At 39.1% G+C, this 26,862-nt stretch overlaps 1 protein-coding gene and 1 long non-coding RNA gene across 28 annotated transcripts in view; one reads left to right on the top strand and one right to left on the bottom strand.

Moving 5' to 3' along the window:
* Window positions 1-26,862, top strand: part of RAD51B (RAD51 paralog B) — a 723,435-nt gene that overhangs the window by 148,028 nt on the left and 548,545 nt on the right. For 26 of the 27 annotated variants that reach the window (XM_039533741.1, XM_039533727.1, XM_039533730.1 and 23 more), the window contains one exon: window positions 8,637-8,792. The exons of the other annotated variant lie outside the window; for it this stretch is intronic. In XM_039533741.1, coding sequence (XP_039389675.1) covers window positions 8,637-8,792 — 156 coding nt within the window. The remainder of the gene's footprint in view (window positions 1-8,636; window positions 8,793-26,862) is intronic. 27 annotated transcript variants of the gene reach the window in all.
* On the bottom strand, window positions 9,480-26,099 carry LOC120403066. The gene is made up of 4 exons (XR_005597454.1): window positions 25,969-26,099; window positions 25,331-25,403; window positions 10,016-10,179; window positions 9,480-9,703 (listed from the first exon to the last, which is right to left on the bottom strand). It is a non-coding gene; the product is annotated as an uncharacterized LOC120403066 (long non-coding RNA).

Raw genomic sequence — 26,862 nt, 5'->3', positions numbered from 1 at the left:
TACATGTCTTACCAGTTAAGACAGTTTACTTTGCACAACTTTCGAAGCACAAGTTCCTTCAGCAAAACCATAGGTGGCAGCAAGTGGTGTGTAGGCAATGGAGTTTTCAGTTGGGTTCCTTTTGTTACATCTTTCTTCTTTCTGAAACAATGTAATTTTTTTGCAATTTCATATGACCTGCATTTAACCATAAATCTGTTGGAAAGGTACATTAAAACACAAGTACTGTCACAGTCTGAAAGCTGAAATATATGGTAGAAATATGACTTGACATGCTGACTATGTTGAACTATCATATGACTTGTTGGTTATAATGTCATATGATGGGTCTTCTGCTAGTGAAATTGTGTAAATGAGTGAAAATGCTTACATTCAATAATTAGGACTCACGAACAAAAGTGTCCAAGTGTTCATCTTTTACAGTGGTAGTGTCAATTGCTGACACTTTTCTCAGTTGGTATAAATAGAACTTATTCAGAGGTCACAGTTTCATGACCCAAAACATTTTAGCCTCAGCTGTTTTTGAAAGTGCTCTAGAGTCATTCAGATTCTAACTTACATTGTTCATCTGCTACAGTTCTATACATATATGCACACATTTTCTCACAAAATTCTCTATGTCAACATAGAAAAGAAAGAGTCCCACTTTGTGAATCAGGGTAAACGTTTCTTTAAGAGGCATAACTTCTGTTGTTTGAGAAAGCTCAGTCTTATCAATGTGTGTCTAATGAGAAAGGTGAGTAAAGGTTCCCAAGGTGTGCCAAGTCAGCAGTTTGTGCATGTTGAGGCCAAGGAGTGAATTAAATAGACTGCAAGAGTTTTTAACAAGTCAGAACTTTTTCACTATTTCCATATTTATCAGACGTGTCACGGAATGTGGTCACAAGGCTTCCAGGGATTAACTGCTCTAGTACTTTGATTGTTTTTGTTACCGTGAAGGAAGCCAAGTTCTCAATGTGCTACAGTACTTTCATATCCTCGAGTCTGAGAATGAAGATGATTGGGTGATGTCGGAGATCCTTTCTAAACAGCAGGCATATTTCTCTTCATGCTAATTAATTTACGCCTTGGAATTCATGTTAACCTATGATATGGCAGATAACTAATATTTTGGCACGTCTCCCAGGACCAAAAGGGTGGAATGAATTGTCTGAAGTGTCTGCAAATGCTCTTCCTTGGGTCAACCAGTGGAGGATACTTTAGAACACACATCACCTCCCCAATGGATGAGCAAGTTATGATTTATAGCCTGGGCAGTGAACTTAATCTCCCCAAGCTTTCAGGAGTTGCAAAACCATTCTGAATATCTGACCATCAGTTCAGTTCACACAAGATTTTGAAAATCAGGAAGAATAGTTTCACTTCCTCCAAAAAGGCAGAGAAGACTCACCAGAAGAGAACAAGAAATGAACAAAGTAAACACATGATTGAGTCTAGAAAATATTGATTCAATGAAAGCAAAACATTTTACAAAAACATGTCAATTTTGATGAAATTTCTTTTCAAAAGAAAAATTGAGAAAAAGTGTTTCAATAATGTCAAAACATTATGTTTCAACACCTTTGGAATGGAACATTTCAGTTTTCTATTTTGAAATGAGTTTCCATTTTATTTTTCTTTTATATTATTATAATAAAAAAGTTGAAATCAGAATGAAACATTGTGACTTTATCAGAATGAAATGCTTTGTCCAAAACAATTTTTTTGGTGGGGTGGAAGGAAAGAGATTTCATTTTGTGGGAAATCTAGAATTTTTCTGTTTTTGAAATGGAAATGTCAAAATCATGGATTTCCCTGCAAAAAGAAAAGCCTGGGTCCTGTCCAGTTCCAATATGGACAAAATGATGTGTGGCATATAGTTGGCTTGTGGGCACTGTGGACAATTATGTGCTTGATATAGGAATCGTGGTGAAATTCTATAGCCTGTATTATGCAGGTCAGACTAGATGATTAGAATGTTGTCATCTGGCCTTAAAATCTATGAAAGGTCAAGAATGAACCTCTAGTTTGAGTTTTGTATCATTCCTCAGAGCAACATTGAGTGATAATTGGTGCCTTTATTATTATTATTGTGGAAACATCTCTGTCAGCAGAAGCAAGACTAATAGAATAAATCACACTTATTTCTTTACAGAATCTAAAGAAATGAGAAATCTAAGGATTCTAGTAGTGACCCAAATTTTGCCTGGGTGTAACTTCAGAGTAACACTGGAATTACTTCAGGTCTATGTTGGTGTAATTGAGCATAATTTGGCTCCAGTATTTTCTGAAGTATACCAGGTACAGCACCTTTCTTTCTGTGTGTGTTGTCTTCAGGTGACAGTGCTTATGCCCTTAAAATTTGGTTTTGATCTCAATTAAACTTTGAGTAGAAAATTGTAAAATACTGTGTATTGATAGTTTAAAATCTCATTTATGTGCTTCTTGGAGCAAACATGGATTTTGTCTTTCCTACTTGTATGCTTTGGCAGTGTGAATGTGGAAATATATATTGGCAAGCTGGATGAGGTTGGTCTTATTTAGTGATAGCTTCAATAGAAATAAGGGTTTCTACAGAATCTCTTCAGGTTTTCTTGGTATAAGTCCTGTCTGTATTACAGTTCTTACAGTGTTAGGCAGTTTCATATTTAATGCAAGAAAGGTGCTAAAATGTTTTTTCTGGCCAGTATGGGAAGACATAAGCATGTTATAGATTTCTGGGAACGGGTAAATCTGTCTGTAGCATTTTTTTTTTGTTTTTTAAAAATTCCTTATAACATAGTTAGGGCATGTCTGTTCTGGATAGGAGAAGCATTTTAGTACCTTGCTAGCAAGAGCTGTATTTTAACACAGTTCTGGCTAACAACGTTAGAACTGTAGTGCACACAGGGCATGAGGTTTAAAGAAATATTTACTAATAAAAGTCTGCTAGAGGAATAAATAGTAGTACTTTATGCCTCACACTGTGATAGGGATGTTCCTGTTTTACAGATAGGGAAAATAACTATCAAATGCTGTTCAAAATGTTGCAAGAATCTTAAATCCCAGTTCTCTGTTCTAGGCTCAGATCCTGCAAACAAACAGCTGCTTAACTCTGGCATTACTCAATGCTCAAAGTTAAGCACTTGCAGGTTCCTGGCCTTAATTATTCAGCAGTATTATGTTTGTTTATGCTGAGAAGGATAAGAATGCCAAACTTTTTTCAGGCTGCTCATGGGCTTCCCCTTCTGAGAACATAAATATTTTAATTGTGTTGAATAATGTCTGGAAAATTGTACTGTACAATATTGCATTTATTTCCTCCAAAAACCCCTTCCCTACACAATGAAATAAATATGGAAACACAGACACCCTAAATATGTTGCAAAGAACACAATTGTTCTCAAGCTTGGTAACTTTGAATTGGGGGATGTTGAGAAATTGTTCAGATTGTTAGTGAAAATGGTTCAAAAATTCCTCTCCATTTTATATTTTTCTTTTTTGTTACTCTTTGTTTATTAAAAATGTTCCATGCATACTTCAAACTGAGGAACTATTGATAGTATGCTACTGTAAGGAGGTCTGAGTTCCTATATTGCGTTAGTCTTATGTGCTTTCAAAATAAGACAAGTTCATAACCTATTTCATTTGTGTGTTCACTTAATTTTTCATAAAATCAGTGGGGCAGATCCTCAGTTGGTGGAAATTCTCATAGCTCCATTAGTGGCCAATGTACATAAGCTTAAGATCTGCCCCAGTAGCTTTAATAATTTTAAAGTCTTGGACCCATATCATGAGCCATGGCTGAGGAACACTGAGCGCATTTCATGGGTCTGTGCAAAGGTAGCCTTCAGTCATATTTGTGCTACCCTAATCCTGTGGCTGTTCTGAGCAGACTGAAGGTTGTTCTAATATATGCAAGCTGCCATGCGCCTCATGGGGCTAGTTCGGCAGTTAGGGATTAGCCAAATAAAGGGACCTTTGCCTCCCCACACTACATTGGTGGCCAGGAGGAGTGGTGGTGAAGGAGACCTGCAGGGGTTCTGTGCTTCCCAAGGATCCTCCTATGCGGAGGGAATCCTCCAATGCCTTTATTAACTGGTTTTTGGACAACTCTGCAACAGTGGAAGAGTGATAAGCTGTTGCTGTTTAAAAAAAAAAAAAAAAAAGGACTTAAAATCCCAGTATTTTCCCAGTGAGTTGGTCAACTGATTTGAATGCACTACAATCATAGAATCATAGAATCTCAGGGTTGGAAGGGACCTCAGGAGGTCATCTAGTCCAACCCCCTGCTCAAAGCAGGATCAAACCCAACTAAATCATCCCAGCCAGGGCTTTGTCAAGCCTGACCTTAAAAACCTCTAAGGAAGGAGATTCCACCACCTCCCTAGGTAACCCATTCCAGTGCTTCACCACCCTACTAGTGAAAAAGTTTTTCCTAATGTCCAACCTAAACCTCCCCCTCTGCAACTTGAGACCATTACTCCTTGTTCTGTCATCTTCTACCACTGAGAACAGTCTAGATCCATCCTCTTTGGAACCCCCTTTCAGGTAGTTGAAAGCAGCTATCAAATCCCCCCTCATTCTTCTCTTCTGCAGGCTAAACAATCTCAGTTCCCTCAGCCTCTCCTCGTAAGTCATGTGCTCCAGCCCCCTAATCATTTTTGTTGCCCTCCACTGGACTCTCTCCAATTTATCCACATCCTTCTTGTAGTGTGAGGCCCAAAACTGGACACAGTACTCCAAATGAGGCCTCACCAGTGCTGAATAGAGGGGAATGATCACAATGTTTATATTGTAACTACAGCTAATGTTAGGTAATTGACAATTATAGCTAGTTACTGCTTAAATGTTAGTAAAGCACTTTGCATATGAAAAGCGCTAAATTTTATTAACACTATTGATGTGAGGATAGGGATTGAATGATCAGTCGCTGTATGTACATGCATTAGTGTTACTGCTTAAAAGACATGGCTTTTCCCTTTCAAAATGAATAAATAAGCCATAAATATGAGAAAGGAAGAGAGAAGTGGTTGGGAAAAAATCATGTTATTGTTGGATCAACAAAAAAATTCTTAACCACAAGACCAGAGATTGGTAGTAATCATATGAATTGTTTATTCCAGTTCCAAAGTCAATAATTATAGATGCAGGAATATCATTTACTGTACTAAAATTATGAAAATTTTGTTTTTACGGTTGAGGTAACAAGCAAAATGATAAAAGGATAGAGGGATCACTTTTTCTGGTTCTGCCACCATGAAGAATGACTTTACCCAGTGTCTCTAGGTAAAAAGGGTGCGGCATGTAACCAGGAATAATGCAATGTCTTTGACAGATCATTCAGCTTTTTAAACGTCATTGTTCTGCTTTTGTCCCTGGACATGTAACATTGGATTCACAGACACTGCAGTGAGTATAGGGGACAAGTGCCTAAGTAGCTTATATGTGTTTATGACACAACTTGCAAGCTAAAAGCAGAGAGAACTTTTAATTTGTATTCATTTGTGAAATACGAGAATGGGTGGAAGCAGCCAGAATAAGCAACTTATTTTGTTTAGATTTACAGTGTTAAAGAGAGTGGTTAAAATTAAAAATAATTATTCTAAAACAAATTCTCTTACCAGTGTTACTGATAACATGTTGGATTATTAAAACTGAGAGATTTTTTAAAATCTAATTTATTTTTTACTATTTTAACTACTCTTTTGCATTTTTCTCAGCTTGGTTAGTGGAAATAGATTGATTAAAATGACCAGTTTCATTTTCAGGCTCTCATTCAAAAAAAAGCATAGTGGTTCAATGTTTGGGTTGCAAATATGTCTGGGGCAGATCTGCGAAATGTCATGCACTTAGCATGGCAATTGCACTTGCAACACCAACCATTTTTATTCCTGTAGCTCGTCTAGACCCTCATGCATCCTACAGAGCTACAAGTTTTCATTGAAAGTACTCCTTCTAGCTACCCGGGAGGTTGTGGCATCAGATATGAAGGCAGCCAGGCTCTCTGGAGCCACTGTTGACTTGCAGCCTTCAAAGAACTTTCAGTTCTGAAGCAGCCCTAGATAGCAGGGAGGAGGAAGAGGAGAACATGGCAAAAACCTGCTGCTTCAGTGCGCTGCCCTCAGGGGAAATAAGAGGGGTAGATTGGAGACAAAGGCTAAAGGCTTCATAGAGATTTTAGGAAACAGAATAGAGTAAGGAACTTTACAGGGGCATGGCTGGCTTGGAGAACAGGATAGGGACCAATGTTGAACTCAGTGGGATAGGAACTGAAAACATCAGGAACAGAATATAGCTAGCTTAATAGGATGCAGCAGTATTTGGGGAGCCTCCCAGAGTTCTCCCACCCAGCCCCAGCATTCCAGGCTCCTTCTCTCACTCTGAACAATCCTTAAAGTGCTCCCTTCTCACCCCCCCCCCCCCAAGATTCCTGACACCACTTCTGCAGAATAAACTCCTGTTTCCCCATTCACTGCCTCTTATGGAAATAAGTGACTTGTCATCAGTGAGAAATGTCACACATGGAGCTGCACAAAACTGCACAAAACTTGGCTGTTCTTCAGGCAAAGCTGTTGTTTCTAAAAACTTTCATTTTATTTTTATTTTTATTTTTAAAAAGCATGGAAACATTTCTGTTGGCCTTTTGAAACCAAGCTCATAATAAGACCGCCATTTTGGATGGCAACAGTGGAAGTTGTACATTCTCTCAGTAAGTGACTCAGTGTGAGAAATCACTGATTCAGTAGAAATAAGGAAATGAGAGTCCTCAGGCACTGTTGGGGGTGACGTAGATTTTCCACATGGGGTGGGTCCAGCAAGACTGAGCTCAGTTTCCTCTCTTCTCCCAGGAGGAGCATAAAGGAAAACACATAAGCACTGGAAGCACAGGCAAGTCTTCAGAAAGTAGGTTGCTGAGGTGGCAAACTGTTTTCATTATATGTATTAGTAATTTCAATTAAACCAGCCACAGATTCTCCTTGTCCCTGCCTTTCCAAGCTGATTGAGCATCCTGTGCTGCTATGAGCCTTCTGTTTCCAGCAGTAACCAACCACCTCACTCAGAAGAAATTCCCTCTTCAGCAGCAGGACTTGCTCCTAGTTGCCATGGTGAATCATCTTATAGGAAATTATAAGCAGATCTGCCTGTGATGCCAGCAAGAACGGAAGAGGTGGGGGAGGGGGATAGTTCTTTTGGCTGAATAACTAAGAAAAAGGTATTAAGTGGGAGTCCAACATGGAGGAACTTCTAAAATGGTAATAAGTTAGAGCCTTGATGGTGCTATGCTTAAGGTTAAGCTGAGTTTTCTTGTTTGAAATGGGGTACTATTCCACCTTTTACTGAATATTCAAATAACGTGGCCACATAAATATTCGCTCTCACAGTAGTAGGATGTTGTTGTTTTATTACTTTATTTGTATTATAGTAGTGCCTAGAGGGACCACTGAGATCAGGGCCCCTTTGTGCTGGGTGCTGTCCATATACACATAGGAAGAGATATTTTCCATGCTCTGAAAATCTGCAATTTGAATGAACCAGACAGCCCCACGGAATTTCAATGGGAATTGGGTATCTAACTAGCAGGGATTCCTTTTGAAATCCCAATGCATATGGATAGGGTGAACATCTGCAGTTACAGCAGTAAGAATTAAAAGAAGTTCTTAGAATTAAACACTTGTACTTCAGGACATAAACCATCCCACTAACTGCTGGGGGTTAGGAAGGAACTTTTTTCTAAGAACTGGTTATTCCATAACTAACTATTGCAGGGTTTCTTATACCTTCCTCTGAAGCATCTGGTACCAGCCACGGTCATAAACTTGTTACTGGACTAGGTTGACCATTGGTCTGATTTGGTATGACACAGTCTATGTTCTTAGTTTGTGTTGTAGTAAAACCAATCACTGGTCTCTTCTGTTTATTATTTAATAAGAATGGCACATATAATTCACCTTGTGTTTCATATTATGTACAGTGGCTGGGTAGATTGCAGTTTACCTCAGTCTATCCTTCCCAAAGAATACTGGCCCCATTCCTTTCCCAAAGGCCAAGATTCCCCTCCACTCCCAGTAATTCAGTAAATGTTTGCTTTTGCACAGGGGGTAAACAAATGCCTTTTCATCTAGTTTGATTTAGGAGACTCACTTGGGCATTCGATTCCCACAATGGACTGTCTTTGCTTTATCTAAGTACCATGCAACTAGACATATTTCTTCAATTAGCTATGCTCTCCGGTTGTGGTTCCAAAGTTGTTGGGTTTTTTTGCAGGCCTGTTGTTTATGGATCTGACATTTTTCTTTCTAATAATGGTTAGTAGGTTAGAGTTGATCCCATTGTTTGGATTATTTTGATTGTGTGGTCACTATCTGTGCCCTGTTTGTGCCACTACTTGTTTCCCAATTCCTGTGTTCAGTTCCTCATTTCGCAGCCTGCTGCATCCAGTATTTTACTGTCACATAGATGATGGTGGTTGCAGCAACTTTTTGGATGCTCTGTGAGTACAATAGTGGTAATGCCATCTATCCCATGTCTTTTGAATTTTCCCGATCAATTCCCTTGCAGCAAATATTTGACCTGGGCTCATCTTCACCAGTGAAGCCACCTGCCTGACTAGCTCTTAATATAATTGTTGTTGTCCTCCCATTTCTGAAACAGTTTCCTTCCTTGTTGACTTTCAGATCTTCCAAATATTGTTTCGAATATTGGCTAATTTCAGCCCAACTATGATCACTGCATTGTTTGTTAGCATTGGCTCTGGACCTGTTCTAGATGATAGTTCTCACCTACTTGGCTTCATCAAGTGCAGAGATAATGCACTGCAGCAGATCCATCAGGTAAACTAAGAATTCAGTAAATAGCCTTGTGCACCAAATCTGCTGCAGGAGAATGAGGAAGTTTCCCCCACTAAATAACTACCCAGGTTCAGTCACAGGTTTATAGACCTTATTAGAGCTTATGCAATGTTAATCTCTCCATAATACTTTTGTATCCTGGTCTCAATTTAGTGCTCCAGATTACTTACTGTAGCTGATCCAATCCTTTTGACAAGTTTTTCCAATTTGTTTAACAATTATGATCTGCTTAGGGAACATTTGGTACCTCAATTGTTGTATTTGTGGTTTTAAAATTCAGCTTCTGATACCTTAGTACATGCTACTTCATTTGCATTTACAGTTACCTCAGATCTATAATGATGCCAACATTATTATTACAAATAACATTTTATTTTAAATGCATTTATGGCATTTGAAAACATAATCTTAGATTTATGAAACGTTGGGGGAATAATCTTCACCTCTCTTAAAGTAATCACAACTATTTTTATAGGAATACCTTATTTCTATTAATAGTTCTAGAGGGTTCAAAAAAGGCTTTTAATGGACCTGCTTCTTTCAAACTTAAATATGGAGTTGTGTATATGGTTGCATATAATTTTTATAAAATGTTATAAATTATAAATGTTATAAAATTGTTAATATTACAAGTCCATATAATCATAATTTTTCAAAATGAATTGCTGAGACTGCTTTTATTTATTATTGAATACCTCCTGTACTTTGGTTTGAAAAAGTATGAGAAATGTTTCTGGCTCCCATCAGAGTTCACATCCCATTTTCTTCTCTTTCCCCTTCCCCCGTCATTGTGTTGGAAATGTTTGACAGGAGATTATGAAGTGAAAGAAACAGGACTGACATGTAGGTGCAGAGTGCTTTGCTTAGATGTATTAATGGTTCCTTTCCCCCACCTGTGGAGGAAGAAAAAGGGGGTCAGTGGGTCATTTGCAAGAGGAGTGCATGTTTAAACCTTGTCAAGTTAATTAGCTGACTTGGACTGAAAATTGCTTGCATGTTTTACAAAAGGATTTATCCGGGTTTGTTATATTGGGGAGGGAAAAATATTCCAAAACAAAGGTGCCTATGTTTTTGTTCTCCAACATGCACGTCTTAAGAGAAAGAATGTGCAAGATATTTGTTGTTGACATTCTTTTCTGTGGAAAAAGGTTATAATGAATTCATTTAAATTGTGTGAAATCTGTAAAAGGAATTAACATCCTTACCTGTTGTTTTCACTGAGGTGGTATCCCACTACCAGCTTGAATTCAGAAGGAGATTGTAAAGAAGTATTAACTCCAAAAGGTTGGTCTGGTTTGTTGTTGTTGTTCTGTCTTGTGCTTTCACTTCATGTAGACAAGGGAGATATTGCTCTCTAGGATAGGACTCTCTGAAATGCAGTCAGTAGAATATGTGTTTATGGCGTCTCTCTGTTATAAAATTCCCTGGTTCATTACTTTATTATTTAATAGGCACAGGTGAATTCAATATCAGCCATATTCATGAAGACAAATATTAAAAAAAGAAAAATATTTGCCTGAAAGGCATTTGAGAGAGTATGCATAAGGAAAAAATGGGAGATAAATTTCCCAGTTTCAGTATAACATTCCAGGCAATCTGAGGCCAGATTTAGATTATAGTGCCAACATTTTCAAACTTCAGGCCTATTTAAAGCTGCTCAACAAATACTTACATTGTGAATAAAGACAATTTTTCTTTGTCTTCATTCTCCTTTTTTTAAAAATAAATAAAATTCTTCTTCAAGCAGACACATCACCTGGAAAATTTGCTAAAGTTATACATGACTGAAAAAAGGCCTGAGGAATGGAAATGGTTAGGTCAATGGCTCTCAACCTTTCCAGATCACTGTGTCTCATTCAGGAGTTTGATTTGTATTGTGTACTCCCAAGGTTACTTCATGTGAAAACTACTTGCTTACAAAATCAGACATAAAAATACAAAAGTGTCACAGCACAGTGTTACTGAAAATTTGCTTACTTTCTCATTTTTACCATATAATTATAAATCAATTGAAATATAAATATTGTACTTATATTTCAGTGTATGGTATATAGAGCAGTATAAACAAGACACTGTATGAAATTTTACTTTGTACTGACTTCGCTAGTGCTGTTCATGTAGCCTGTTGTAAAACTAAGCAAATATCTAGATGAGTTGCTGTAACCCATGGAAGACTTCTGAGTACACCCAGGGATATGCGTACCCCTGGTTGAAAACCACTAACGTAGGTAACCTTATTGGTAGGTGTTGCTACTCATTCCAGCTGTGACACACTTCATCATGGTCATCATAATGATCTTCTTCTGTTTAATACTCCTCAACCAATTATGATGAAAAGGAGGGAGTACTCAAAAACAAAATCAAATTCTTGTAAAATATGTATTCATTTTATTGGTACAAGTGACAGCACTTGGTAAATATGCAGCATCTTTCATCAGTGGATCTCAAATAATTTTCCAAACACTTTAATTAGACAATTATTTCACTTAATTTAAAGATAAATAATGGAAGACAGGGGCTAAGTGACTGGTACAATATAATACAGTAAATTAGTAACAGTCTGAAATGGAATCCAGGAATTTTGGCTCCTAGTTCCCTGGTGTAGCCAGATAATGTCAGTGCAGCTCCTCATTTTGCATCTGTATAACATAATGTTGCATAAAACAGTGAATAATTGCAGAGTTTAAGTTTTCAGAACTTTATTGAAGCCAATGGTTTCTTGTACTTTCTCTACACTCGTGCCACAGAGTTCGTTTGAAGTTCTGGAAGCAGAGCACATCTGCTTCTCCATCCTTCACAGAATGAAGTAAATGCCACTGTCATATAGGCTTTGGCAAAAACTGGGAGGGCCAGTGTATTATTGTAACAAAGTGAAAACTGCAACTCTTTTAAATTGAGTCCTGCCTGGGAACAGTCTCTATTAAATAAACATTGACTCTGATGGGTTCCTGGAACTCAGTGGATTTCTCATTATTTGGGGTTATATCCATTTTTGTCTGATATATATTATTTTAAAAGATCTTTTGAAAATTACATTGGCCCTGAATTCTTGGTGTTTATCCCTTCCAATGTTTTGTTGTACAACCATGTATAACCATTTTTCCTCTTTTTTCAATAGAGGAATGGATTAGAAGTGGTAGTAAAGTATCTGGCAAGAGGAACATCACTGAGCATGATTTGTTACCCCTCTTTTGTACTGTTCTCTTTGGGGCTGAGTAGGAACAATAGTATAGATCGTCTGTTGTACCTGGTGTATTTAACCTTTACCTTTTTGCTCTCCCTAGTAAAGAATAATCTCTTATTTACTGGAAGCGTGCATGTATCTGTTGGCTACCTAACAAAGGCAAGAATCTCTAAAGCCTAGTCCTTAGAGTGCCTGCAACACCTGCTTCCAAGGTTGCTAAAAGGTAGCTTCCAAGGTAGATCCTGCTACCAAATAGCTAAGAGGGATTAATGTGCCACAATACATACACAAACCCTGCAGAGGGAAAGCTACTATAAGACTCTTTGTTCACTTTGGACCCACCCTTGGGACTAACCTTTTTGAAGGTTCTGAAATATTTCTTTCTTCCATCTTACTCTTGTTTATTTTCTTATGACTTCTGCACTTCTGGGTTCCATTTGGAAGTGTCAAGATACGACGAGAGAGGTTGCTAGCCCCTCTTGTGAGAGAGCTGCTTCTTCAGAAGTTGTGGTCAAATAGTGCAGATTCGGGAGGTTTGGAGGGTTCAGACAAACTTTGGGTAAACATTTAAAGCTTCTGGGCTCTTATCTGAATAGAGAAAACTTTGATATCTGATTGTCATGAAACATTATTTCTTTTAAAGACTGCACTTAGTACATAATAAATCTGGAAGCATTGGAACTTTGGCATTTATGTGCAAGAAAATATCTAGGCATGTCCGCCATTTGTTATGAAGGACTAATGCATCAGAATGAGGGGTTGGTCATATGGAGACTTTGAGGTCAAAGCACACTACAGAAATGCTAGCAAGGTCCACATGGCAGCTTAGTGCACATCAGACTAGAGTGCTGTAGATTTACACTGGCTTGCCATGCACTAAATCTCTGTGTAGAGAAGCCCTCAGAAGACTAACCTTTTGTATTATTTTCCTCTTACATGCAGTGTTAGTTTCATTTTCCTGAAGGTGACTAATAACATGAGAAAAGCTTTCTTGCAAATTTCACTGCAACAATTTTAATTGTTTTTTTTTAAATGAACGGGAGTTACCTGTTTTGCATAAGAAAGTGAACTGAGTTACTTGGCAGGAATTACTCCTTTTCTTATTGCATTGTTGTTCATGTACTAATAGAAAGCCAACTGAATTTCTCATGGGAAAAGCCACATTGATGGAAGTATGTAGCAAATCGAGACATTTCATTGAACTATGTTGAAATGAACGTACCTGCAGGACAAGGCAACGTGAATCATGATAAGCTGTGATGAGTTAGTAAGGAAAGTTAAAGAAGATTGTGTCATGATCAGAAAAGTGACCCTAAAAATATCTACAAATTATTGAACACCTCTGCATTATATGAATTATTATTATACATTTTGGTGCTTAAATACTAAGCATCTTACACATGATCTAGGAATGCATATTTGTTCATTGAAGACAGATTTGCTGCTTTTATGCTGAATAGTACCATACTTTGCAATAAATCACGTTAGTTTCAATGGTGCTGCTCGCAGTGAAAGGTACTACTTAACATGAGTAAAGATGGCACTATATAGCTCTCTGTAATTTCAGAGCGAGAGATGTTCAGTGTATTGACAGAATAAATCTATACTTCTGTTGAGCCTGCAGAGCCAGTATAGCTGCTGAAGACTGAGCTGAATTGTCTCTCACACATCAACAAAATAGTTAGCTGAGTTCTGATTTTGGAATCATTGTATGTGGTGAAGTACTGGGCTTAATTTTCAGAGAGATTGCTGATCTTGTAATCCTCTCACAGCAAGAAAAATCTGTTTTTAACTTGTAAAATGAGCAGATTTGCTCAGGAGTGAGAGGGAAGAATAAATGTGAAACCAGAAGATGTCATTTTAACACAGTCACTTTTTGAACCCACTTTAATTCAAATACATGGTGTTAAATTTGTGTTTGCTTGAGTTAAGATTGGTCTTTGTTCTGATGTTTGTTAAAATTGTTCTTGATTTGGCTTGATTTGCAAAGGTCTGTTCCCTTGTAAATTGGTAACCTAGCTGATGAAGTCCTGGGAGTGCTATTTGGAAGGAAGGAGACCTGTTTAGTCCATTGAATACAGAAAATGGACAGGCTTTTATCTCTTCTTTTTAATGCCTCCCTAGTTCATTTCTATCTAGTGCAGATCACTCTCTTCTCAGGAAGAAGCATGTATTTTAATGATCAAAACCTTGCAAGTACAGCAAAAGCTATGTTATCCGGTACTTTATCAACTGGAAATCTCTATTAACTAGCATTTCTGATATCTCCCAATACAAATCTTCAGGCTGGCAACCAGGACTTGTATACTGCCCTGGAGGTTATGCAATTGCACATTCTGCACTATACTTTTATGCAAAAGAGGCAGAAGACAAGTAATGCAGGAGACACTTTGCTGCACCAAAAGACACCAACCAGAACCTGGACTCTCAGATGGTGTGAGCTCAGACTGGGGAGGGCAGGGAGTTTTGTTGTTTTTAGTAGATCTGAAACTCTCTTATGCTTTTTAAAGAGTAATGTATTTGTGGTTAAGAATTCCTTTGCTAAGCCTGTGTTCCTTGCTTTACTGTCACATTGTCCACAGAGGGTATAACTAGGAAACCAGTGCTCCTACAGCCAGGTGGACTCTGGGGGAATGTGTCCAAGCAACTGGTGGTTCAGGAGAGCTGAGAGACTTGTTCTGGGGTCTAAGGCAGCTGGACTGGGGAGTCCCACTACCCAAGAAGGGTGTCAGATATGGGGTCTACACCTGGGAGTGTGCCTTAGATTTAGAACTAGGGATAGTGATCAGTCACTAGCTGGGTCCACTGGGCTTAGAATCACATGGGATTTGGTGGTTGGGGCCACTCACCACAGTTTGGTGTTTGTCTAGAGTGATGGACCGGGCCAAGCTGTGACAGAAGCACTAGCAAGACATCCCTATTGTCTGGGGAGATGTGTAAGGAAGCTAATTGGACATCTGGGCCAGTATACACAATGAAAATCTATCTTGTCTTGATATTTCAGTAATTGAACTTCATGCTGCTGTTCTTTCTTGTTCCTAACCAGGATGTAAATATTACCCTTCAAATCTTATATTTACCACTTGGTGAATCAATTTGGTGGTCTTAGCCAAGAGCCCAGTAGACAGGTTTCAACATCACTAAAACTACTACCACAGTTGGTGCTAACTGGGCCCCTTCTGGCAGGCTTAACGGTTGAATAAGCCATGGAGGTAATCCCTCCAGGACTGGGATGTGAGACCTTGATGGGAGGAGTTTATATTGCTACTACTTATGCTGTACCTGCTCGGAAGATAAACAGGTGACTTGACTCTCCATAGATGACAATCCAGCATCTTTCATGATTCACAACCATAGAATTCTCAATATTTTTTTAGAAGTTAAATGTATGCATTAAAATGGTTTTAAAATATAATAATATAATGATTGAATTATGTGCCACACTGTGATCTCACATTAACTGTTGTGCTGGAGTTAAAAAGTGCACATCTCACCAGTAAATACATCTACACTAATAAACAGATAGGCAGAGCATGTAGTCTGTTGGCCTGACTGAATTTGTTTTTCAGATTTAATATTAAGCCATAATACAGATATGAACACAGTTATATAAATTCAGCTCAGTGTTTGCTCCCTATTGGAAGGATCCATTTAAGCAAGTGAGATCAAGGCTCTCTGTCCAGCAAGTGTCAAGATTGAGCATTGTAGCTGACATCTCTTCAGTAGTACAGCCCATCTGCCTGGGGTGGCTGTTCTGTTGATCTCCATTTAAGAATGATTCTTCCTTAGTTTTTGTTATGGAAATTGAAGGAACCAGTCAGTAATCTGGTCAGTTCATGCATGAGCTCCTCAGTGAGACCAGTGTGGTGTCTCCTTCCAGATCCTCACTAGAGAACTGAGACAAAACGGCTGCTTTATGTGAAGGCTTGTTCTGCCTCTCCCCAAATCTTGGCTTAGAGACTACATGTAAAGTTCAAACAGTACCGGTATCATTTAAAAGGGCTTCATTTGAAGTAGTAATAGTTACAGTGAGCAAGGGTGGTCTTGTTAAAACCTAGGACTAGAAATTGGGTTCAGTTCCCACTCCTGTCACAGACTTACTACATAAATGTAGGGAAGTCATTTAACTTCTCTGTGCTTCAGTTTCCCTATCCATAAAATGCTTACCCAACATCAGGATTGTGAGCCTCAATTCATTTAATGTTTGTAAAGAAGGAAGGTGCTGTAGAAGTGCAAAGTATTATCATTTTAGCTCTGTTTGCATTTCCTCTTAGTTCCGGATTTCCAGTGTGAATGAAAGCAAATATTTTCCTTATCATTCAGACCTGTTTGGATCACAAGTGCCACAGCTGGAAAGTAGTTTTCTTTCTTACCCAAAACTCTTAATTTTTTCCCCTTCCTCTTTACGTATTTTGGAAACATTCTCATGTTGCTGCATCTGCCTCTGTCGGTTATGCAAGGAGAACTATTTGCATGCCAACACTTTTGTTTATGTTTAATGTAATAGTTTTTTCCGCTTCATGCAATCCTGAAGTGTCTTCAGGGCTCAGCTTTGGCTGCCCTGCATATGTAACAGTAAAAGAAGGGGGCAATTAAAAACCTGAACAAATTGACTAACAGCAACAGGTTCTTTACTATTCCTAATTAAATTGTGAAGATGGGGAAAATATCTATTAGTGTCATTTTCCTCCCTGTATTCATGCTCTTCAGGGAGCCCTGACCCAACAGATCCTTCTTTCAATAAATCTAGCCAAAACTAAGAATGGCTTTTCATTGTGCCCTGCCCTCTTTACTTATTTTCACTGAAATGTTGTTGGTTTTTCTCTTGCAACCTCTTCACCTGACTCTTGCCTGATTCAGTACCTCAGTTCTGCCTTTCTTTTGTACACTTTGCTTTGTATAACCACTGGAAAGCAAGGTGACCAAATGGTCCCCAAATACAGACATGCTAGTTGTCGTTTTTATTCCTGTTTGATTATTTAACATACTGTGTTTGTTCCCATATCATCTTTTATGACTCTTATTTATGGAAAAGATTGCTCCTGTTAGGTTAAAAAAGTGAGGCAGGGGGTGAATCCTTTTAACGTGTTTCGTTTTAGCACTCAGTCTTCATTAATAGCTCATTTTGGGGGCTGGCACCATGCTGGGGGTGACTATTAGCCCTCTTATGCTGCATTGAAGACTTAAACACTTGATACTCTGCTATAAAAATAGAACAATAACTCGGCTTCAAACAACCTCTTGATGGAACAAATCCATGCAGCCACCTCAATACAGTGCTATTCAATTACTGGCCTTGCTAATGGTGTCTCTTACATTTTTTTTTTCTGATTGTGGCTCTTTTGATAGCTTGGAAGAACCATTTGATTACAGATTAATATGCTCTGCAGAAGTGAAGAATACTACAATTCTGTTTCCTACTTGGGTATTCAGATTACAGCTCCGGATTACTTGGCAAGGGTTTCAAACAGCAAACGTCTATCAATAATGTTATGTTGTTTGGTTCCAATGACAGCTTTATAGAACATCTGCTATCTGTGAGAGTATTATCAACACATGCTATTAGAAGACAAACAGCTGAGGTTAGATCTGACCTGTCCATTGTGGCTTCCTTATTTGCAATGAATTACTGTATTGCTAATCATCTTTTAAACTAGTTTTTGGCTGGTATTCTGTCTTCTTGGCAGATAGTTTGGTTGTTGAGAAGGGTTATATGAGGATATGCTGCTCCCCCAAAGGTTATTTGCTGTTGATCTTAAAAAGTTCTACCAGATTTTGGGTCTGGGTGCCTTAGAAATGTGTATAATAATAAATTTGGGGTTGAATTAAATATAAATTTGGACTTTGTTTCTCCAAACTTTTCCCGTTTGCTGTTCATTAGTGGTACATGCTGAGGATCTGGCCACAGCTGTAGATCAGCATAGCTCCACTGAAGTCAATGAAGCAACATAGATTTACACTCTCTAAGGAAGTGGCCCTGTATTTTTTGTAATGTTGTTGTACACAAGAAGGGATCTCACTAGGAAGAGAGGGAGGATGCAGAAGATGTCCAATTTAATGGCAAGCCACTTTCATGGGAAAAGTACTGAAGATGACACCCTGCGACAGTGCTGTGTTTGAATAAATCAGTATAGTGATAGCCTTTCAGTTGAGAGTGGTTGATGCACGCCCAGTCTTTAAAAACTTGACATAGCAAATGCTGTGTTGTGTTTGTGAAGAGAGGACCACAATTAGGAAATTCCAGCTTAGGTAACTGCACTGGTTGAACTCTCAGGTGGTGATGAATCTCTTGGTAATAAATATACTCTTTAGTGATGAAAAGAAAAAAACAAATGTTTCAAACTGGTGTTGTGAGGGACTTTGTGTTTCTTTCTCACCAGTGAACTAAAATAGGACAATTTGACTGATGGAATCTCCTTGTTTCCCACCAAGACCCAGATCCTCCAGTCAGCATGGACTGCACTTAGAGCAAGATCAGGGGGTTGAGGAAAAGTGGCTTTAAAACTACCTTTATGTTTTCACATTCCTGTGGTCTGCTTGAGACTGAGCCAATCCCTAACTTATGCCCAGATGTGGATATACTTTATGTTAACTGGCTCCCTTGGATGTTTTTGTGTGTTTTGTATTGAGACTAGCTCACCAAGACTGACAGATGCAATAGATATGGTACCGTTCTTTTCCTTCCCAAGGAGTTACCCTCAGAGCTTTGAGGATCCTTTCTTTCCTTCATTAAAAGGCTACATTTTTTAGCAACTATGTTTCTGGCAGAGCTCATCTGAGCACATGGATTGGTCTCTCTAGAAAAAGACAGGAGGTGCTCTGTCCCCCCTGCCCCACCAGACAGTGATTTTTGCTGTGTCTGCAGCTCTACCAGATTCTGCTCCTGGGTGCGAGAGACATGAAGCATATTCAGTACAGATCTAAAAGAATATTGCCTTGAGACTACAGTGTGTTATGACTCTCTAACATGATACCATATATGTGAGGCTGCATTATCCAGATATGTGTATTTTTCAGATAATCCCATTTGTTGCTTGCAATTTACTTGCTATCAGTTAGAACCTATTTATTAACAGAAAATAGGATTATTTTTGGTCAGTCTAAGAGAAAGGGAGATTAATTTTGATAGTCTGTGTTTGTTATGCTAAAGCAGGGCCTGCCCCTCTGGTATTTGTTTTCTCAAATTAAGAGGTGGTGCTGTGTCTTCCTGTAAAATAAATTCCTTTATATTTCCTTTTTAAGATAGACTGAACTGGTATTCATTGGGGTAATTTACTGAAAATTTGTTCTAGACAGCTTCCTTGTCCTCCCCTGCTTCATTCTGTTCATGAGGTGAGCGAAGTTGACAAGCTCTGAGAAGCACTATTGGAGCCATGGAAGCTTTATCAGTTTCTATGCCCAGTGCCAAATGCAGAAAGATGAGGAGGAGGGATCATGTTATAGTACAATAGTGCACTAACATTGTTGTAGTGTAGTTTGGCAATACCTGTGTAGACGGAATCAATTCTTGTTTTGAGTGTCCATATTAAAGTCCTGGAAAGACCAGGGAAGTAGCACAGTTTGGTAATCTTGTGCTGCCTCCTCTGCAGTGATGCCAGTCTTTGCCTGTTCGTCAACTTTTTATACATATGTTGTCTTGCCTTCTGCCTCTTATATGTGGACATTCTCCGAGACATAGTCCAAAAAGCCATTCTCCATTCCTTTTTCAAAACTCTCCTCAAGAACCACATATATTGTGACATCTATAAAAATCAGCCAGTTAATAGTGGCTAGGTAGAGGGCAATGGCGTTAATTCACACTTTATTAATAATTATTGGGGAACAGGAGAGGAAGGAAGGGGAAGCTCTTGTAATGTGATTGAAAGGAGGTGAACTACATTCCTGATATATTGTATGGAAAAGAGAATGCCAAGTAGCTTTGATCATAATGGCATCTGTCCGATTTTTTTCATTACCATTGATTATTTTTCATTCTGATCATCTCTGGTGGAAAAATGGGCTCTCTTTTTAACGAAAAGTATAGAACAAACTTAAAAAGCACTAATAAAGGAAAATTACTAATTCCAATCAACTGTGGCTTCTTTTAGACAATTTTTCAAGTTTCTTATGAAATTAAAGCTCCAACACAGTAGTCTTGTTTCACATATGGTGTCTGGTTTGCCAGATATGATCCTCCAACTGAGTCCATATCTACACTGCAGAGCCTATGTTGGCATCGCTATGCTGGCATGGCTGTCTTCTATTGCAGTAGCTGCATGTACACTGGGGGTTTTGTTGACATAAATGTCGCAAGGCACAGTGTGGTTTTTTTCATACTCCTGACTGACATAGCTATTCCAGTATAAATTTTAAGTGTAGACCACGCTTAACTTTTAGTTCATGAGGACACTGAAGAATCTAAAGTTGGCTAGTATTTCGTCTGCTTTTTCTGTTTAGCATCAAGAAAGTAAGATATCTACTCTTCAACAGACCAGCCATTACCCAGCAAGTATCATTAAAAGACAAGGATTTACGGATGGTTGAGGAATCAGGATCAAGGAAAATAGTTTGGATTTCTTGTTTTCAGCTACTGAAAATAGGAAGATCCACCTCACCTGCTCTTCCTTCCCCAAGTCCAGATTCAGGGACTGGAATTTTTTAAAAATCCTTCTGTCTGTTACTTTGGGGTTGTATATAGCAAGATTATGTTCCAACATGGGGGAAGATCTTTAGAGTAGCCCGATAAACAGGTGTGTGGATGAACTAGTTCAACAAGTACATAAAAGATTGTTACAAGGAAGAGGGAGAAAAATTGTTCTCCTTCACTTCTGAGGATAGGACAAGAAGCAATGGGTTTAAATTGCAGCAAGGGCGGTTTAAGTTGGACATTAGGAAAAACTTCCTAACTGTCATGGTAGTTAAACACTGGAATAAATTGTCTAGGGAAGTTGTGAGATCTCCATCATTGGAGATTTTGAAGAGCAGGTTAGACAAACACCTGTCAGGGATGGTATAGATAATACTTAGTCCTGCCATGAGTGCAGGGGACTGGACTAGATGACCTCTCGAGGTATCTTCCAGTCTTATGATTCTATGAACAATGATAGATCAGTCCTTCATTCAACAAGTTTTCCTCCTGAAGGTTTTATTCACGAGGCTGTAGAGTGCAGGGATCACAACAGGAGAAGCACAATTTTTTTTCTAAACATATTAAACAGAAAAAGAAACCTGGCCTTGACTACAACCTAGCTCTGAAACAAGGAGGGTGTAAGAGCTCCACCTTCTGAAAATCTTTTCCCTTCTAATGTTCAAATGGCTTTTTTAGCTTCTCCGTACAGACACCCAGATTAGGCCTTCAATCTACTTCCATACTTGCCCATATGGCTGTGTCAAAGCAGGGAGTTAACTTTGCCTTCTAGTTTGCTGAAAAACAAGCAAGTCATCTGGACCCTGTCACAAGCACACGCACTCAGTGTTGTTAGATCAAATGTGACCTAGTTTGACAATGGCAAGTATGTCCCCACTGATTGAAAAGCTGTTCTAGCTGATGTTTACTTTAACGATGATGGTTAATTTTCACTTGCACCAGTTCTTTCATTCAGGGATCAGTTTTGTTACTGATTCTATTTTCAGTTGCTATGTATTTAGTTGAGAACTTATTGATAAATCAATACTTAAAATCTAACCTGCTTCCTAATTAACCATGTGCAAAAAGGTATTCTTATGTACAAAGACTCAAAACTGGTTCTAATGATTTGGTGGAAGGTTTCTTTTAAATCACCTTTATGTTGAAACGAAGCATAAGACATTTCATTGTAAAGTTAAAATGTTACGAAGGAACAAAAACAGAGGTTTAGATGGGAAGCGATGTCTCTTTCTAAGGCTGGGTGGTTGTGAGGTCATATCCTTCCCACAAGAAGACTGCAGCTGAGATTCCTCCACATGTGACGGAGGGAATGATTCTCACATACGATTAAAATACAGTGCTGCTAATTTCATTTTGTAGCGGTACCTGTAGACTGTTTTCCTTTTGGGAGTCTTACCCATGTGGTTGCTATTTTTTGTAAGAAACCCTTTGTAGTTCACCTTTTAATGTATTTGTCTGTAATTTCTTGTTTAAGATTTTGAACCTTTTTAAAATTAATGGAGTTATGTTTTCTGCTTTCCCAAGCCTTGAAAATTTTGCCTGAATCTCAGGAATTTCTAAAAAGGTTTGTTAATTTCTCTGCACACTTGGGGCTAAATTGTGTCAATTAATCATTGGCCTACCTTGTCAGATAGTATGGGGCTGCACTGCCCAAGTGTAGCTCAGGGAGGAATTGTGGCTGAGGTTATGTGCAGAGAGGGTACATAGATTCTATTATCTTTTAGAATGGTGTAGGGTGACCAGATGTCCTGATTTTATAGGGACAGTCCCAATATTTGGGGCTTTTTTAAAATATGGACTCCTATTACACCCCACTCCCTATCCCGATTTGTCACACTTGCTATCTGGTCACCCTAGAATGGTGTAGCCTGGTGCTGAGTGGCAAAGTACAGGAGCATAGTCCTATCTCCTTTTTCCCTGCACTGGGGTGATGTGTGTCCCTAGGGACAAATGGAGGGAGCAGTCCTTGCACTGCCTTGAGTGGTACAGAGGGGAAAGCCCCTTGTGCCCTCTATTCCCTCTATGCATCTGCATTGAGAGCCAGTTGCAATCTTGTCTTTGGTATATACACATGATGCTGTCAGGCAGTATTTGAGGGACTGCTTCATTTACAGAATTACCATGACACCTCCTCTGGTGTATCTTAGGAACATCAGAACATGATTCTGTTAAATATAATTGTACAGTTTTCAGACAGCAGAGCAAACAAGGGAAGCAAAGCTAGGATATAAACTAGTGGAGTTTACCTCTGTTTCAATCTGATTAACCGCACCTTACAGCAATGGAGTTTATTCCCAGTGTGAACCAGGCCTTTGTATTTAGAGGAGGGAGTCAGAGAGTCATTCAGTTCTCAGCTTTTCTGCTTGAGCAGGACACTTGTCCTCTCTGAGCCTTGCTATCCTCATCTGTACAATGGCAGTAATAATACTGACTTGCCTCACACATTGTGTGCGCTGGGGAATTGGAATGCTAAATTCATTGATGATTGTAAAGTGCCCTGACATGCTTGGATGCTGATTGCTTTAAAAGGCCAGTGTCGTCTTATTTCTCTTGGATTTTGTCTGGAAGAAAACATTCCTAGGAACTCTGGGTAAATTTGCAGATTTGCCTTTCTCTTGAGGCATTTGACAGGTGGACTGACAGCACCACGTAACACTGGTGCTGTTGTCAGAAGTGAACCTGATATTATTATTGTTCCACTTAAATGAAGTTGTGTGAAGAAATGCCAGCTCTTCTATTGAGAGAACCCAATCAAGTGGAAAAGTTTTCAGTTTCTTGCATTAGGAGCTGCCAAACAAATGGGGAGAACTGATTAAATCTGAATATGGCAGCTAACTTGACAAGCCTCTTAAAGAGTGGAATGTAAATAAATTCTGCACTTTGCAGGGGAGGTTCCTGGCACGTAAACCACAGGTGGGAAACATTCCTATTCAGCTGGTTGATTTTCTTTGTGTGTGTTACAAAACCCCCATATCTTTTTAAAATGATTTAATCATTGCAGAGTGTTGAGAATTAGACAACACAAAATTTCACTATAACTCTCAGGAGAAAAGGAAGATGAGGCTGTTCAGACCAATTGAGGATCATACAATGCAAATTAAAATAAGCCTTTTCTTATACAGTGTAATCTTCTCTTACTGCTCCTGCAACTAACCATACTGCTAGCACACTCTACCTGTGAAACTTCAGGATTCAGGCTTGCTGTTTTCTTATGGGGTTTGGGTGCTCCCTCAGTGATTTTATTTGTGAAGATCAACATTTTCCAAAGTGGGTGCTTAAAGTTAAACTCCCAAATCCATGTCTAGGCTCCTAAATTAATGGCCATATTTCCAGCAATGGTGAGCATTCAGCAGCTTTCATTGACATCAGTGCTAAGCAGTTCTGGAAACGAGGCCACTTATTTAAATATAAATGTAGGAGATTAACTCAAGGCACCCACTCCTGGAAATTTTTGATGAAATTTCTAGGGAGCTGAGAAGCCTCTTGAAGTTGCAGATCAAGTTATATAGTACATCATAGCATAGTTAGCAGAAAATAACGCAAACTACAGAAAAAGGAAGTACAAGTGATGGACAGAACAGAAACCATGTGGATCTGTGTGATTAGTATTAGTCCATATTATATTATCCCTTCTGTTCTTAAACCCATAGTCTGAAAAAATATTCATCTGATATTCTTCTGGATGGTACAGGGACTCAAAATTACACTGGTCCAAGATTTCCTATATTCAGTCCTATGAAAAGTATGTGTGTGGTGGGGAAAGCACTGCTTAGATAGAAGGAGAGGGGGCACTTAAAGCTTAGCATAGTTTTAATTAAATTGCCTGATAAGTAGCAAGAGCCTGGCCTTAAACTCATATTATTCCTGCTGTTATCTGAAAAGTGTGAGATTCCCCACTAGGTGATTTGTAGGATCTTGCATGCTGCTTCAAGATTTTTTCAGGATTTCTCATCTGATTACTTAGCAGAGCCCCTCATGCTGCAAATTCCAACAGTGTGTGCAAGTTGGATATGCTTATCAGCCTTGTATCACTGTATTTTGAACTTTCACAACTTTTAGTTCGTTGAATTATATGTATTTTTATATTAGCAAACATACAACTAAAGGGAAAAAGATGCCCACATTTTTCCTAAGACTGTATTACAAGATGTTGTGATGTATTAAGGTGGAGTTACGATGTCATATCTTGATACACATCACCAAGATGACTGCTGTTATTTTAAGGACATAAGAACTGTTATATTGGTACAGAGCAATCGTTCATCTGGTCCAATAGCCTATCTCCAACTATAGGCAATGCTGGATTCTTCAGAGAAAGAAGTAAACCCCAGTAATGCCGCTAATTAGTTAATATGTGGATTTTGTATAATTTCCTCCTGACCTCAGGTGGTGGTAGTTGATGCCCTGCAGCATGAGGGTTAAAGAGCTCTTCTAATTTTAATCACCATGTAGTCCTACTGCAGATGTTCTTTCTTGTGTCAGCATTGTATTCATTTTTTAAAATATTCTAAGATGTTTCAATAAGAGCTTGAGACAGTGGGTTCCCTGGGTTACCAGCACATTGCATAAAAACATATTTAGCTTTATGTGTTTGTTTTTAAAATAAATCAAAGTTTAAAAATAGACTCAAAACAATTTAGTTGTGCAACAAAACTGGCCTATGTTAACCACATACTCTTATTACTATTTACTTCATCCTCCCTCACTTACCTCTTCCTAATGTTTATTGTGTCTTGTCTTGAATCAGATGGCAAGCTCTTCAAGTCAGGGACTGATCACCTCTCTTGATGTGGACATAGCAGCAAAATGAGGACAGAAACATAAATGGAATTAAGTGGCAGGCCACACCTTTTATTAAGCTTTAACACAGGGGAGGGTGCTACCTGCCCATCACCCATACTCTCCTATACTAGGCATTTAATTGGTTCCGGGGGGTTACAGGGCTTTTTACCATATAAACCGTAACTGGCACCAGGGTTACAGGGCTCTTTATCATATAACGAATAACATGAGGTAGGATCTCCTCAGCCTATGCCACAGGACTCAGCTCTCTCTGTGAGAGGGGAGAGAGGGTGCAGCAGAGTGGCGATCTCAGCCTGTGAGGGCCACAAGGTCTGACCCTATCACATGAGCTCAAAGCCCAGCACCAAAATCCCAGGTATTTTACCTCTGAGAACTGTTCATTTTATTCTCTTATCCCACTGTTCATTTTATTCTCTTATCCCACTGGAAACTGACTGCAGGTTGTGATGAATAAACTACTATGCCCCAGTACCTCACTTAGGTACTAAGCCTGTTCCTACTCAACCCACTGTGGCTTGCAGGTGCTACGAGGAAGGCAAAAAAACCTCTCTGGTTGTCTGCCAATTGGCCCATGGGAGGAAAAAATTCCTTCTTGCCCCGCTGAAGAGGTGATCGGCTAGACATGCAACATCTCTCAGGATGGGTTTCATTCCTACTTCGGGTGGGTACAGTGGGCTGCTGGAACAGAGCTGAAAGAGACTCCGCATGGCCCTGTGCTGGGCTAAATCCTGGGAGCTGGGGAATGCTGGCCAATCAGCACCTTTCTTCCTCAGCTGGCTAATGGGTGCCAGAGACTTCCAGGGGGAGGAGCTATTTATTGGTCCTTAATGAGTGTCTCCCTCCCTTGCTACTGGGACTGTCCCCCTTTCACTGCTGGCCCCATCCATTTCCCCCACCCGTTGATGCAGGTGGATGGCATGTATTTATACAGTGCCCAGCACATGGGGACCTGATGTTGCCTGTTGATTTCATTGAGTTCCCCCTTGTTCTGTACAAGGAATGGATTCCTCCCTACCCTGTATTAAAGTAGAATGAATCAGCCCTGGCTTCCAAAACCACTAACACGCCATGGATCATTTAGACACTCACACTATTAAAACTGCAGACAAATCCCAGAAACACCAGCTAACAGCATCTGCTTAATGGGTTCATGAGACTTTTTTATTTGGCGTTTTTTACAGCCAAAAAAGCACTGAGGTTCCAGTGTTATATGCCAGGTCAGTTTTAAAGGGCTGCTTCCTTTTCTGTATGCCTGGCTTCCAATGCCTCCATTGTCATTGGGCCAAATTCATTCCTGCTGTAACTCAGATGAAAGGATGGAATTACACCAGTGATAAATTTGGTCCTATGGCTTCTTCATAACCCTAAGTGTGTTCATTAAGATGATTATTTATATTGTGGTAGGATGCAAAATATTCAAGTTGCCTTGAAGAGGCAAG

The sequence above is a fragment of the Mauremys reevesii genome, linkage group 4 (genome assembly GCF_016161935.1).
Source record: "Mauremys reevesii isolate NIE-2019 linkage group 4, ASM1616193v1, whole genome shotgun sequence".
NCBI lineage: Eukaryota > Metazoa > Chordata > Testudines > Geoemydidae > Mauremys > Mauremys reevesii.
This window is presented reverse-complemented; position numbering and strand designations above follow the sequence as displayed.